The 15,293-nt window shown below is 52.8% G+C and overlaps 4 protein-coding genes across 4 annotated transcripts; 1 reads left to right on the forward strand and 3 right to left on the reverse strand.

Moving 5' to 3' along the window:
- Positions 1-329: 329 nt before the first annotated feature.
- VTN77DRAFT_8944 (uncharacterized protein) lies at positions 330-4,604 on the reverse strand (the record flags this gene model as incomplete). Its single annotated transcript, XM_069425497.1, has 4 exons — positions 330-2,013; positions 2,080-4,022; positions 4,091-4,294; positions 4,371-4,604. 4 exons carry the CDS (start codon positions 4,602-4,604, stop codon positions 330-332), a joined length of 4,065 nt encoding a protein of 1,354 aa, XP_069280821.1.
- Positions 4,605-5,610: 1,006 nt separating this feature from the next.
- Positions 5,611-7,477, reverse strand: VTN77DRAFT_8945 (uncharacterized protein; the record flags this gene model as incomplete). The annotated part of the gene is made up of 2 exons (XM_069425498.1): positions 5,611-5,683; positions 5,760-7,477. The coding sequence occupies 2 exons, from the start codon at positions 7,475-7,477 to the stop codon at positions 5,611-5,613; spliced, it is 1,791 nt and encodes a 596-aa protein (XP_069280822.1).
- Positions 7,478-8,279: 802 nt separating this feature from the next.
- On the forward strand, positions 8,280-12,743 carry VTN77DRAFT_8946 (uncharacterized protein; the record flags this gene model as incomplete). Its single annotated transcript, XM_069425499.1, has 4 exons — positions 8,280-8,654; positions 8,717-11,993; positions 12,044-12,365; positions 12,440-12,743. 4 exons carry the CDS (start codon positions 8,280-8,282, stop codon positions 12,741-12,743), a joined length of 4,278 nt encoding a protein of 1,425 aa, XP_069280823.1.
- Positions 12,744-13,435: 692 nt separating this feature from the next.
- On the reverse strand, positions 13,436-14,751 carry VTN77DRAFT_8947 (uncharacterized protein; the record flags this gene model as incomplete). Its single annotated transcript, XM_069425500.1, has 2 exons — positions 13,436-14,363; positions 14,495-14,751. The coding sequence occupies 2 exons, from the start codon at positions 14,749-14,751 to the stop codon at positions 13,436-13,438; spliced, it is 1,185 nt and encodes a 394-aa protein (XP_069280824.1).
- Positions 14,752-15,293: the final 542 nt, after the last annotated feature.

A 15,293-nucleotide genomic window follows, 5' to 3' on the forward strand; every position in this document is an offset into this window, starting at 1 on the left:
ATAGAGATGGCCTAGTTCAGATTCACCAACAAGCTGGTGTCATGGCACCTCCTTTTTTTTTCCGGCCGAATCTGCATCAGGTATGTATATCAATCGATCAGTCAATCAATCCTGTTAGGCACATGCCTACCTACCTACGCTCGACTACTCTCCTACGAGTTAGGCACTCTTGCATGGATCACCTTAAAGAGATGAAAAAAGAAGGGCTTCACTCAATCAATCCCTGACAATAATAGATACGATCATACGACACGGTCATAACATTACCTATCTAATCCTATGCAAAGGCTAAAAAATAAAAAAAATGAAAAAAAGGCAGGGGAAACCGTCTAGATAGCAACAAAAAAGCTCTTCTCCCCCTCTTTAGGCTGCACTCTCGCCCTCTCAACAATAGGATCCGCACAGCTGACCCTGATCCGCTCCGGTGTCGCCGGGCTCTGCAGCGACAGCACCTCGTTCACTCCCCACTGCTTCCTAGCCGCCTTGAGCGCGTCGCGGATGGCGAAGAAGACCGCGCTGCCCATGAAGAGCGGCGGTTCGCCGACTCCGCGCGATCGCTGGATGGTCCGCAGGTTCTCCCACTCCACGTCCTTGAGCAGACTGACGTTGAAGACCTGCGGGATGTCGCGGAATCCGGGGATTTTGTACGTCCCTGGACCCCTGGTGAAGATCTGCCCTGAGGTGCGGTGCCAGAGGCTTTCCTCGGTCGTGAACAGGCCTTGGCCCTGGATAAACGCCCCCTCGATCTGCCCGTAGTCGATGGATGGGTTGATGCTCCGCCCTACGTCCATCTTGATGTCGGCTCGCAGCGCAGTCCAGTCCCCCGTCAACGTGTCGATCTGCACCTCGGCCGCTGTCACGCCCTGCGTGAAGTAGAAGTACATCTGGCCCGTATTCTCGCCCCAGACGTACCCGATGTCGGGCGTCCGGTAGAACCCGTTCGCGGAGAGGTTCACCCGGTCGAAGTACGCGGCTTGGGCTAGTTCTTTCATCGTTGCGTTCGGCATCTTTTCTCGATACGGGCGGAGACGCTCGTTGAGCTGCTCGCAGGCGTTGAAGATGGCGTAGCCGTTCAGATCGGAGCTCGCGGAGGCTGCTGTCGACGAGGTGTTGGCGACAGTGTTGGTCGCCGTCTCGGAGATGAAGACGTCGGACAGCGGCACCTGCAGCGCTTCGGCAGCGATCATGGTCATCTTCGTATGGAGACCCTGGCCCATCTCCGTGCCGCCGTGGGCGACCAGGACGCTGCCGTCGTGATAAATGTGCACCAGGGCGCCCGCTTGGTTCAGGAACAGCGCTGTAAACGAAATGCCAAACTTGGTCGGAATCAGCGCCATCCCCCGCTTCGACCACTTGTGCGTCTTGTTGTACTCCTCTACCGCTTTGCGCCGCTCCATGTAGGAGCTTTCCTCCATGACCTGCTTGTACATCAGCGGCACGTGCCAGTCCTTCAGTTCCTGCCGGAAATGCGTCTTCTCTCCCGGTTTGTACATGTTGATCTGACGCAGCTCTTCGACGGGGATGTCGAGATGATCCGCGATCTCGGACATGATCGATTCGGCGAAGAACATCCCCTGTGGACCTCCAAAGCCACGGAACGCCGTGTTAGACACGGTATTGGTCTTGCAGACCCGTCCACGAACATGGACATTGGGGATATTGTAGACGCCGTCAATGTGGGAAAGGGCTCTCTCCACGACAGCGCCCGACAGATCCTGTGTGTGGCCGCCATTGGCATACACATCGGCGTCGAGGGCAAGCAGCTTCCCTTCTTTGCTGACGCCGACTTTCCACCGGCAGAGGAAAGGATGCCGCTGTCCCGAAGTCATGATATCCTCGTCGCGGTTGAGCATACACCGGACGGGCCGTTTCACTTTGGCGGCAGCAGTGGCACAGATTCCTGCCAATTGAATCGATCGGGTCTCTTTGCCACCGAAACCACCACCCAGCCTCTTCACTCTGGTGACGATCTTGTTGGCAGCGACGCCAGTGACCTGGGCGACGTACGACTGACTGTAAAGAATGGGAAAGAATTAGTCTGTCGACAATGGCATTCGGAAGGCACCGCTAGTAACTTACGTCTCTGTAGGATTCTGCGTACAGCTGAACACCTCCATCTCGCCATCTTCTGGCTTCGGAATCACAACGCAAGCCTGCGTTTCCAAGTAAAAGTGTTCCTGGCCGCCGATTCTCGACACGCCCGTGAAGATGTGATCGGCTTCTCTAAAGGCCGCTTCAGGGTCGCCATTCTTGATATACCGATAATGATCGAAATAACAACCTGCCTCGATGGCTTCCTCGATGGTGAAAATCGCAGGGAGCTCTTCGTATTCGATTTTGACGGCCCTCGAAGCTGCCTCGGCGATCTTGGCTGAACTGGCGAGTACCATACCGATCGGCTGACCAGCGGTAGTCACTTCGTCGACTGCAAAGAAGACTTCATCTCTTTTGGGAGCTCCCCACCAGTTGGCGGCGGGGGATGGTAAATCTCGGTGATCAACATAGTCATAGACACCGGGTATGTTGAGAGCCGCTTCAACGTCCACGCTGAGGATTTTGGCATGAGCTTTTGTGGAAAGGACCATGCATCCATAGAGTTCATTCTTCTGTGGAGGAATGTCATCCGTGTATTGGGCCTCTCCCGTACATTGCTTCAGCGCGGACACATGAGGTGCTGGCTTGCCCAGAATTCTCTGCTGGTAGGCCAGAGACGCGTCATGGTCTTTCTTGCCGGACGAGATTGCTCTTTCAATTTCATAGATGACATCCTGATCGACGTCTGTTTCTTTGACTTGAATATTCGACAGGACGTCATGGTAGAATCGATAAAAGAAGCTAAACGCGAGAGTCTTGCGGTAGGTAGCCATGCCCCCGGGGACTCCGAATGGCAGATCAAAGTCTTTTTCCAATGCATTCATGACTCCTTCCAGAGTCGCCGGATTGGTAAACTTCTTTCCAACGATGTATTGTTCTGCATTTTTGGCCGATACGGTCATCGGGGCCATGCCACCGTACACTAGACTGGCGCTCGTCACATCGTTCGATTCAGACAGCGAAACCCTCAGGGCCGCGTTGACAATGGCAATATCGTCATCTTTCCTCTTTGACTGCTTGTATGCCCGCAGAAAGTCGCCGGGCTGTGCGACGGGAATACGCAGACTAACGATGACAGCATCCGCTGGCAGAGCCGTCGTCCGGTAGCCCTTGAAGAACTGAGTCATGGGAATCTCTGTTTCCTTTGTCAAGGATTTAGCCACGAGCACAGTATTTGTCGCTACAAAGACGGGATTCAAGTCGGAAATCGGTGACGCCGTCGCCAGGTTTCCCGCTGGAGAAGCCACATTTCGGATCTGGCGTCCAGCAAAATAACGGAGCTGCTTCTTTATCGCGCTGAAAGGCTGTCCTTGGACAGGACCGTACCGTTCCACAGCCTCGTCGCAGATATGCTCCAGATCAGTCAGGGAGACATTGGCTCCCAGATCCAGGTGATCATCTTTGAAGGAGTACTGCCGCAATTCCGGAATATCGCCGATGTAGACGGACGGATCGTAATGCATTGCTTTGAATTTGATTTCTATCTGCGTCTCTGTGCTGCCTCCGACGAGCTTGGCGGATGGATAGACGCTCTTTATTTCGAGAAGTTGTTGCAGGTTCACCGGCCGATACCACTTCTTTCTCTTGTTGCCAAACGCAAGCGGCTTGAATTCGTGCTTTCTCAGGGCCGGCGGGAAGATCAATTCGGTGTTGGGATCGTAAGGTATGAAGTCTGGTTTAGGGAATTTGGGTTCACTGCCGTTCTCTCCGTTGGGCACTGAGGTCTTGCAGCATCCTCCGCTTCCATTCTGCTTCTCCATGCAGCAGCCTGTGCCTCCATTTACCCGTGCATTTCCGCAGGTTGAAAAACTCTGGGCAGCATCCAAGATAGGTCGGTAACCCGTGCATCGACAAAGATTGCCATCGAATGCTTCCTCGACGGCATGAGGGGAGGGTTCAGGATTATTTCGGAGAAGAGCGTATAAACTCTGTCATCAAACATCACGAGTCAGCCACCGTCTGCTTTCTTTCAAGATCGCACTTGTGCAGGTTTTACCATAACAATTCCAGGAGTGCAAAAACCGCATTGACTTCCATTCCCCACTGCAATCCTCTGCTGGACAGCATGGGGCTTCTTGACGTTTCCTATCCCCTCGACGGTAATGACGTGCTTGCCGTCGACACTGACAACGGGCGCCAGACAGGCGTTGACGGACGCATGATAGAGCTTCTTCGTAGTCGGATTGATATATGACACCACCTGCAAGAATACATCAGAAATCATTCCAGTTCCTTTCCACACGTCCTGTACGACGTTAAGAAACTACATAACATACCACTGTACAAGCTCCACACCCTCCCTCAGCGCAACCAAGCTTGGTCCCCGTCAGACCAATCCCCCTTAGATATTCCAGAAGCGTCAGTTCGGGGTCAACATTATCCAGGACAACCTTGGTCCCATTCAGGTAGAAGCGGATGGTGTCGTCGTAGTGCTGGGTCAACTGGGCCAGCTCCAAGGGCCTATCAGCTGCCACCGTCGGTACTGTCCTTTCCACGATCCCGGGAGCCATTGCAAAAGATATATTGGCTCCCGTGAGGTACTTATTCCTTGATTCTTATTCCCTTAAACCTCGCGAAGGTCCCAGTGGTCGGGGACTTCCCTGTGGGAGATTAACCACTCAGGAAAATGACTGAAAGCGGCAAGGTATCAGGAGCAAAAACTCCAGAAAACATATCAATCGGGAAGAAATCATCAGTTCGGAATCACTATATATGTGTGTGTTGTCAGTTGATGAGATCGTGGAGTAAAGAGGGGGTGTGACTGGCGAGCTTATCGGGGATCCCCACCGTGCATTGACGATAACAACTTAACAAGCAAGCTTGTCTCGCGGGGATCGCCACTGTCCGATGGAGTCAATGCTTGGCTGACACTAAGACAATTGCCTATTGGTCTGGGCTTCTTTTCCTTTCCAAGTTGCGGAGGGCCCTTGGATCGTGACGGAACTTGGTTGGCTCCTGTAGGACTCATCCGAACTTTAGGTACCTGGATAGGTACCTAACTAGTAACAGTAGTCTATTATCTCCTACCAGTGTCGTATAACCGTCCGCAGCTCCTATAGAGAATAGAGAATAGAGGGAATAAAAAAAACAGAGATAATATGGTGGTTCAAAATCTAGAATAGTTGATGGGTCTGGACACGAGTGTGTCGTGTCACACGACCAATCATCGCACAGCTAACACAAGCTGCCAGTCGCTGGATCTGAAATCCCAGAGACAAGATTTATTCAATTATTGCAGGATGTGGAGAATCCTCCACTTGTTGTACCTACGTATATATCTCAGTAATATAAAATGACAACTTGACTAAGGCTTCTCTATCCCAAATTGCTCGCCCGTATATACTACCACGTGGAGGAAAACCAACAAAAAAAGAAAAAAAATTCGAACGCCACGCCAGATGCTCCGCAGATGGAAAAAAACATTAATATACAGAGAGACTCATGGCTCGCAATAGCCGCTAGAAAAAGGGAAACATTTCGGAATGAAATCGATCTACAAGGATAAGTTCAATCAAGTTAATGGACCTTGGCAAGAACAAACTTCTTCTCCTCTTCCTCCCACTTCTTTCGTTCCACGACGCTTCGCGCTCTGTCGGAAATAATGGCCCGATTAGTCAATCTGTCAACAGTTTCGAAAGCAACAGCCAGGTCAGAGAAATACTTACCGGTACGCCCGAACGAACCGCCATACCTCCGTATCGGCGAGATTCCACGCTTCAGCTACCTCCCGGATGCCAACTCGGTTGGATTCTTTGCTCCTCAAGACCTCTCGAGCCTTCTCGATAAGGGTGTACTCCCTCTGCACCGCCTCACTACGGGGCTTTGTCGCGTCGTTCGGCTTGGCCTCTCCTGGTTTGTTCTCATCCGGCTTCTTATCTTCTGCCGCTTTAGCCTTCATGGACACGTCCCGCGGGATCGCGAACCCAAACTGCCATTCCAGTTCATCCAGCAGCTCCGGCGGGAGATCCTCGCCCGGTTGGGCGGGAAGGGTTTCCACCGTCATCCAGAGCGATCGTGCGCTAGCCGCATCGCCAGCGACCACTTCCTTGAACACCACCACCCGGGATGGTGCGCCACGCTCGCGCCCCAACAGGTCTTTCGTCACCTCCGTCAACCAAGGATCACGCTCAGTCTCCCGGCGGATGTATCTTGTGGTCACGTCGTCGGAGCCACGCTGCAGGGTGATCAGCGTGTACGGGTGAGGCACCGTACCGATCGTGAACAGATTTGTTGTGTTTTTAAATGCCGGCGGCTGGGTGATGGAGATCGGTTTGGAAGAGGGGCTACACGGTTGGCACCTCGGACGGTTCGGGGGACAAGACGTGGGCAGCATAGACGACGGGCACTGGATGAGCGCTTTGGCAAGACGCAAGGCAGGTTCCACTAAGGCGGTGGTGTGTTCTGGCAGCGGTTTCAACACCGCAATCCCGGACGAAAAGCCGTTGAGAAAAGTGGTGTGGAGGTGCGCATTGATCAGCTCGGTCAGCGCCAGGCGACCTGAGGCCGTGGAAGAGACATGTTTTTCGGCGAGCGCGGGATAGTGAGTGGTGATGGTGCTCGAATGGTAGAAGGCCAGCGCAGAGGGTTGCTCGACCTTGAAGAAATCCGGCGGAATGAGTTCGACGATGGACTTGGCGTGGTCATTGGCAGCTTTGATGGCCTCATTGATGGCATCGTTGATCCGCGACTTTTCGCCCGCAAAGAGGCCACCGTCGAGCTTCTCAAACCGGGTGATATGTGTAGGAATGGCACCCCGCCTGAGATACGAGAGCAGTTCATCATCGTATCGCGCCATAGGGAAGCACCGCCAGTCCGCCAAGAGACCAGTGCCCATGTGCCCCCAGGCTAGCCACCTGAAGAAATCCGCCTCGAGCGCGGGGTCCATCTTCAGTCGCTGTACGACCTCGTAGTACTGGTTGTTCATGGCTTCTGCCCGGCTCAGGACGACGGGGCGGAAGCCCTGTGCATACCACGCTCGCCGCCAGGTTAGGAGCAACTTGCTGTCGGCCTCTTGCTCCTGGTCATCGTTTTTCTCGTTAGGTTCGTAGTAGGTATACACGGGGACCCGGTCCAGCAGCGGCGGCAACACTGATCGATCCTCATCGAGCGTTATGGAGGAGGAGAACGGGTTCAGCCATGTCCAGTCGCTGTACCACTTTGACTCTCCGCTCGTACTGTTCTTCTCCTCCGGGGGTTTGTGGGCCGCCGGGCGGAACGGGAAACGGAAATTGTCGAGAGACGGCAGCTTCGGCCGCGGAACATACCGCGCAGGACCGTAGGCAACCCGGTCAGAGGAGTCGACGGAAGACGAGGAAAAGATGAACAGTAATAGGGCGACAAAGACAATTATGGCAAAGAGCGTCGTGCTCCGGTGAGGGATCATGGTTATAGTGGTTGAAACATATGCTACTGAGGAACGGGGCGGAAGCAGGGGCAAGAGAAGTTCCCAGAAAGGAGAGCGAGGGCCTCAACAATAATAATGAGCTCCCCAACTGTCTTCTCCTGACCGCTGCAAGGACTGACGAGAGAGGTCAGCGCCTTGGCAATCTCACAAAGATCATTAGCAGTTAGGTAGAGGTCATAACTTACCAGAGATGGATTGCACATTGATAAACGAAGCGTTGGTCTCCCTGCGCGGATCTTCAGAGACAGCCTTTACCGGATTCGGACATCACACTCCACTCCGTCTCGGCCTGACTGTGGAGATCCCGTGACCGTAAACCACCGGGCGGAACTGTCCACGGGAGCCAATCAGAGTCAATTTATCATGTGACTGGGACAAATATGTCCTAGACTACATAAGAACTCCACGTGGTCTCGAGCATTCATGTGTGAGGTGATTTCTGAACCAAGAACCTACCTTTACTCCTCTTTTCATACAGAAAATAAGCTGTTGTTGAACACTTGCAATCGATTCTCCAGTCGGGACTAGGGCTCAGATGATGTATTTCCGAAAGTGGACTAGCCCTATGAAGGCGGTGAGACATCCAATGAGGGGTTTGGCCGGAGCGAAGTCGGCGTTATTTTTTTTCGAGAGTTGAGTCAGTGCCTGCGATTATTACTTAGAATGCTTGGAAAAGAATAAACCAACTTGCTACTCCTCTTGACTCATCCTTCCATTCACCTCCATCTGGACGCAGCTTCCCGGCCAGAACCAGGCCCGATTGCGCTGCAGTCCAGCAAAGATGGGCATCACTACTAGCCCCGCGCAAGAGCGCCTCGAGAGATGGGCCCAGCGACTTCAGAACCTCACCGTCTCGCCGCTCACACGGGACTACCCCGAAACAAATGTACCCGAGGCGGGCAAGAGACCAATTGAGGCTTTCGAGTCATTGCAGCTGACCCAGGACGCCCAGGCGGCTTTGCAGAAGCTCGCCGAATCCTCAGGATCTGCCTTTTCGTTGTTCTTGACGGCCTTTGTCGTCTTGGTCGCCCGTCTGACTGGAGATGAGGATATTTCGATTGGAACAAGCTCCGCGGACGATGGCCGTCCGTTCGTCCTCCGGGTGCCACTGGAGGCCAGTGAGACATTTAGCCAGCTCCAGGGCAAAGTGGAAAAGGTTAGCGAATAGACCAATCGATACCTATCATCTCTCTTGGAAGCGATCCTGACATCCTACAGGCCTTTACAGAAGGTGCAGCAGATATCGTGCCTCTAGAAACCCTGCGATCCTACCTCCAGGAGAAATCCAACTCGGAACGAGCACCAGTCCTCTTCCGCTTCGCCGCATATGATGCTCCGGCAGCCTCCCAAGAGTATCCTGCGAACACCTTCGAAACGACCGATCTCGTCATCAATATTGCCGTCTCCCCCCAGTCGACGACGGATACGCATCTGGGAGCATACTACAACCAGCGTCTGTTCTCCAGTGCCCGAATTGCAACCATATTGAGGCAACTGGCCCGTCTTGTCGAGAACGCCGCTGCCAATCCCAATGAAGCCATTGGTCGAATTGATTTCATGACGGAAGAGCAGAAAGCGATCCTTCCTGACCCGACGTCGAACCTGAATTGGGGGCAGTATCGCGGAGCTATCCATGAGATCTTTGCTCGGAACGCCGAGGCACATCCAGACAAGCTCTGCGTGGTGGAGACCCAGTCCAAAACCTCCCCTCACCGCGAGTTCACCTACCGGCAGATCAACGAAGCGTCCAACCTGCTGGGCCATCATCTGGTACAATCGGGAATCCAGAGGGGAGAAGTGGTAATGGTGTACGCCCACCGCGGTGTGGATCTGGTGGTTGCCGTCATGGGTATTCTCAAAGCGGGTGCTACTTTCTCCGTGATTGATCCCGCTTATCCACCTGAGCGACAGAACATCTATCTGGACGTTGCTCGTCCAAGGGCCCTGGTGATCATTGAGAAGGCGACTAAAGAAGCTGGAGAGTTGTCTGAGCTGGTCCGTTCATTCATCAATGAGAATCTGCAGCTCCGGACGGAGATCCCTGCCCTGGCGCTCCGTGATGATGGCAGCCTGTCCGGAGGAATTGTCAATGGGGAGGATGTTTTCGCCAAGCAGCTTCACCTCAAATCTCAACCCGTGGGCGTCGTCGTCGGGCCTGACTCGACTCCTACCCTCTCCTTCACGTCTGGCTCAGAGGGTCGACCAAAGGGTGTGCGGGGCCGTCACTTCTCTCTGGCTTATTATTTCCCCTGGATGTCCGAGACATTTCATCTCACTGCCGATGATAAGTTTACCATGCTGAGTGGCATCGCCCACGATCCGATTCAGAGAGATATCTTCACACCCCTGTTCCTAGGTGCACAGCTGTTGGTACCATCTCGGGATGACATCCAGAACGAAAAGCTTGCTGAATGGATGCGTAAATATGGAGCAACTGTCACTCACCTCACCCCAGCCATGGGGCAGATCCTGGTTGGTGGTGCCACTGCACAGTTCCCTGCGCTCCATCATGCCTTCTTCGTGGGTGATATCCTCATCAAGAGAGACTGTCGGTCCCTGCAATCGCTTGCCCCCAATGTGAATATTGTCAACATGTACGGCACGACTGAGACGCAGCGCGCCGTCAGTTATTACGAAATCCCTAGCTATTCCAGTCAGGAAGGGTATTTGGATAGCATGAAGGACATCATCCCAGCTGGCCGCGGAATGGTCGATGTCCAACTGCTCGTTGTCAATCGGTTTGACCCCACTCGCCTCTGTGCCATCGGAGAAGTGGGCGAAATCTACGTCCGTGCAGGTGGTCTGGCGGAGGGGTACCTAGGCTCCCCAGAACTGAATGAGAAGAAATTCCTCAAGAACTGGTTTGTTGACCCGCAGAAGTGGGTGGAGGAAGAGAGAGCTCAGAACCAGTCCAACAACGAGCCTTGGAGAGAATTCTATCTTGGACCCAGAGACCGATTGTACCGGAGCGGCGATCTTGGCCGGTATACCCCGACAGGAGATGTGGAATGTTCTGGCCGGGCAGATGACCAGGTCAAGATTCGCGGTTTCAGAATCGAGCTTGGTGAGATCAACACGCACCTGTCTCGCCATCCCCTGGTACGAGAGAACGTCACATTGGTGCGTCGAGACAAATTCGAGGAGCAGATCTTGGTGAGCTACATTGTTCCAGCGATGGACAAGTGGCCTGCCTGGTTACAAGAAAGAGGTCTCACCGATGACGAGTCCGCCGAAGGCATGGTTGGCATGCTTAGGCGATTCCGACCTCTTCGGGATGACGTGCGGGAGTACCTTCGTACCAAGCTGCCTTCCTATGCCGTCCCCTCTGTCATCATCCCTCTCAAGAGGATGCCCCTCAATCCGAATGGCAAGATCGATAAGCCTCATCTGCCTTTCCCAGATACAGCAGAACTGAGCGCTGCTGCTCCTCGTCGTGGATCATCGGCCTTCAAGGCCCTTTCCGAGACCGAGCAAGCGATCGCCCAGATCTGGGCCAAACTCATTCCGAACGTCACGACGCGCATGATTGGGCCGGATGACTCTTTCTTCGATCTTGGAGGCCACAGTATCCTTGCCCAGCAGATGTTTTTCGATGTCAGACGAAAGTGGAGAGGGATCGATATCAGCATGAACGCCATTTTCCGCAGCCCAACCCTCAAGGGCTTTGCCGCCGAGATTGATCGATTGGTTGAATTCGCATCCTTCACTGACAACCAAGGAAAGGAAGACGTCAACGGCGTGTCTCCTGCGGCTGGGCAACTGGACGACGAATATTCCAAAGATGCAAGGAAACTGGTGGAACAGTTGCCAGCAAGCTTTGCTGCCCCTACGGGCTCTGTGCTGTCCGGTCAGCCGACGGTCTTCCTCACCGGAGCCACTGGATTCCTTGGCGCGCACATCCTCCGAGACCTCTTGTCGCGTCAGAATCCCTCAGTCAAGGTTGTGGCTCACGTGCGAGCAAAGGATGAAGAGCAGGCGCTTGACCGAATCCGATCCAGCTGCCAGGCGTATGGATTCTGGAATCCGTCCTGGACAGAGCGTCTTCAGTGCGTTCGAGGCAATCTGGGAGACCCACAACTGGGTCTCTCTAACGAGGCGTGGGAGAAGTTGACACAAACTGTCGATGTGGTCATTCACAACGGAGCTCTCGTCCACTGGGTGTATCCCTATGCTAATCTGAAGCCTGCGAACGTGCTTGGTACTATTGATGCTCTGAAATTGTGTGCTAGTGGCAAGCCAAAGCAGTTTGCTTTCGTCAGTTCCACTAGCGTCCTGGACAATGACCACTACGTTCAGGAGTCGGAGCGGATCGTTGCAGCCGGGGGCGCTGGCATCAGCGAGGCGGACGATCTGGAAGGGAGCAGCTCTGGTCTCGGTACCGGTTACGGTCAGAGCAAATGGGTTGGCGAGTACTTAGTCAAGGAAGCAGGCCGGAGAGGATTGCGAGGAACCATCATCCGGCCAGGATATGTGACGGGTGATTCGACTACTGGGAGTAAGTAGCAAACTTCCTCTATTTAAGTGCTCGAGCTAACAGCTTTCCAGCGACCAACACGGATGACTTCCTTATCCGAATGCTGAAAGGATGCATTCAGCTGTCGGCACGCCCGAACATCAACAACACAGTCAACATGGTGCCAGTCGACCATGTCGCCAGGGTCATCATTGCCTCTGCGTTCCATCCTCCCACGACGCCGCTGGGAGTTGCTCAAGTCACGAGCCATCCCCGCCTGCGGTTCAACCAGTTCCTGGGCACGCTTCAGACATATGGATATGATGTCCCTCAAATCGATTATGTGCCATGGGCACGGGCGCTGGAGCAGTACGTGAACGAGGGTCACAACGACAAGGAGTCTCAGCATGCACTGTAAGCGCTTCCCTGCCGTAGAAAAGGAGAAAAAGACAAAGTTGGAAAAATCCATACTAATACTCCTTCCCCAGGATGCCCCTCTACCACTTCGTCACCGCAGACCTCCCCGCCAACACCAAAGCGCCAGAACTAGACGACACCAACGCCGCCGCCGCTCTCCGCGCAGACGCCTCCTGGTCGGGAATCGACGCCTCGGCCGGTTCCGGCGTGACGGAGGACCTGATGGGCCTGTATCTGGCGTACCTTGTAGAAATCGGATTCCTGCCGCCACCACCGCAGGCCAGCACGGCTGCTAGACAGTTGCCCGTGATAACTGTCAGCGAGGAGCAGAAGAAGACGCTGCTGAGGGTGGGTGGTCGTGGTGGCGCTGCTTGAATTCAGTAACTGGAGTATATAAAGTAGAAGCGGTGTAAAAATTGATGTTTTATGTTTTCCTTTCTGCATCAATCTGTACGCATCAATCCATTGTTGCTACGACCTGAGAAGAATTTGCTTTTCCCAGTTTTGCGTCTTTTTCTCCTTTGGGGGGGGGGATTCTTTCATCTCCTTCCTCAAAACACGCATGCACACACACTCTCCCCCTGTATCCATCTCAAACAAAACGACGAGTGAGAGACTGGAGAGCCTTCTGGCATTCTACTTCTCGTTCTACAGTAGAGAATTTAAAAAAAAAACGCAAGAAGAGGGAAAAAAGAATTGCGCGAGGTAAGGTAAATAAAGTAAATATCCAACCCGCTCCACGTCTATCACTATGAAGTACAGTACAGTACTTGTGCACTATTAGCCCTTGTCTTGTCCCCATAGATCACTTATTTACTAGTATCATTTAGACATGAACATTTTATTTATTTACAGTAGTAGAATTGTCACCAGAACTTAATTAAAGCTTGCATGCAGGTACTGTACTGTACATACCTAGGTAGTCAGTGAATAGAATAATAGAAACTATTATTAGCAGTGCATAAAAAACAAACTCTTCTTTTGAATCTTTTGAAGTTGAAGCTTAATAGATACATAAGTGATTATTTCCGACTAAACGATCAATAAATACATGTATCAATGTGTTACTATGCCTTCCCCTCTACCTCCAAACATTTCAAAATTTCCCCCACTGCCCAGTCGAGCAACTCTGTTATGTGCAACTTCCCCTTGCCCGGCGCAATAGTGACACCTGCATCGGTCCGGAGATTGGTTCCCTGACCTACGAGCTTGAGCAGCTCTTCTTCTGGAGGAGTATTGCTGATTTTCGATCGTTCTTGTGCCACGAGGGATAGTGGTTTTTGGTTATCCTGCCCGTCATCCTCCGGTAACAGCAACCATGCGTGATCTTGTACGTAGCGCGGCCACACGATGTCTTCTACGTAGCCTGGTGGATCGGTCCAGAAATTTTGCTGCGGCTTGGGATGGTCCCCTTTCTCGAGGTCGACAGCGGAGGTGTCTTGGGGCCACGAGTGCCCCTGCTCCTCCTGCTGCCGCTGCAGTTGTTGCTGTTCTTGTTGTTGCGTTTGCTCGTTGTCCGGTAGCTTCTTGGAGGGTGTGGGTCCGGGTCCGATGGTCACATAGCCGCTTCGCGCCTCCCGACGGGTTTTGACCAGGTCGTAGGGAGCGGGGAGGAAGAGGTGCAGGTGGATGTTGTTGTGGATGGGACGAAGGACATGCTGCGGTGCTTCGGATTCCGGGGGTGCGTAGAGGAGGAATCCTTCCAGAAAAGCGACCGTCAATGATGGTCCTGTTTCCGCCTCTGCAGCATTATTAAGCTCTTCTTGCTTCTTTATCAACCGTTCACCAACTTCCCTCTGAAGACTGGCGATCTGTGCCGGATCCACCCCCGGGTCGGACGCCTGGTTCTGGTCCTCCTTGCTCTTCAACCTAGGAGGAAGCTCTCCATTTTGCCGGACATATGCAAGTGCAGCCGAGAGAAAAGGCACGTCAATTGCGCCGATGGTATCCCAATCTTGAACTAAGTCACCCGATTTGGTCCTGGTAACAGGTATCCTGCAGAATTTTTTCGTGTTAGTCACATCCTCACGAGAAAAATCGTATCTGTCTGTCTGTCTCTCCTCTGGTAGGAAAACAGTAGCAGAAGAACTGAAAAAAAAAAAGAGACGAAAAATAATTCGACCTACTTATCGTCCGGAAAATAAAAATCATCCTCATGGATAATAAAGCTCCTCACACGGCCGTCGTTCACGGAAAAGATCGTCCTCAACAACCTCGCGAGAGTCGTCTTCCCGCTGGAAGATGGCCCCGAGAGGCCAATTATGATCGTCTTCTTGTTTGCCTTTTCCTCTGCCGTCTTTCCTGTCGCCTGGTTTTGCTGTGACTCCTGCTGCCCGGTCTGCCCCGCGCCTGTGCCCCCCGCGCTCGGGACCGGATCGGTCATGCTTGACGTGATGTATGTCTGCTAGATTATTTATTTATTGAACAAAAATAAGTCAATTAATAGGGGAATATTAGTATTGATCTTGTCTGTTGCGTCTTCTGCTATAAAAGTCGAGAGAATGAACGCCACGCCATGGCGAGACTCGTTGCTAGCGGGAGAGTGACGAACATATGTTGAAGGTGGGGAACGGAGCATCTCCGATAAGATAAGCTACTACTACCGAGAAACTTCATGTATTCCGAAAAAGGAAATAACAGCAACCTCATCTAGCGAACGATAGAAAACTCATACCTGGGATCCTGCTTCTTGAGACCCGCGGGCGGTACGAAAACCACCACATATGCTTTTTGTTGTAAGGAGTTTTACTAACCCTTTTTTTCTTTTTTTTTGAATTCACCGTACTATCCAGAGTCTCTACTGGATAAGATCGTTTGCATTCAATGCTATTCACGCCCCAAGTAATATATAAATGGCCGCGTTTATTTGCTTCCGACTCCAGCCCAAAGTCGAAACTCCTTAAGAACACCAAATCCATCCAATCC

Source organism: Rasamsonia byssochlamydoides, assembly GCF_041956645.1.
Source record: "Rasamsonia byssochlamydoides strain NRRL 3658 unplaced genomic scaffold VTN77scaffold_8, whole genome shotgun sequence".
In the NCBI taxonomy this organism is placed as follows: Eukaryota; Fungi; Ascomycota; class Eurotiomycetes; order Eurotiales; family Trichocomaceae; genus Rasamsonia; species Rasamsonia byssochlamydoides.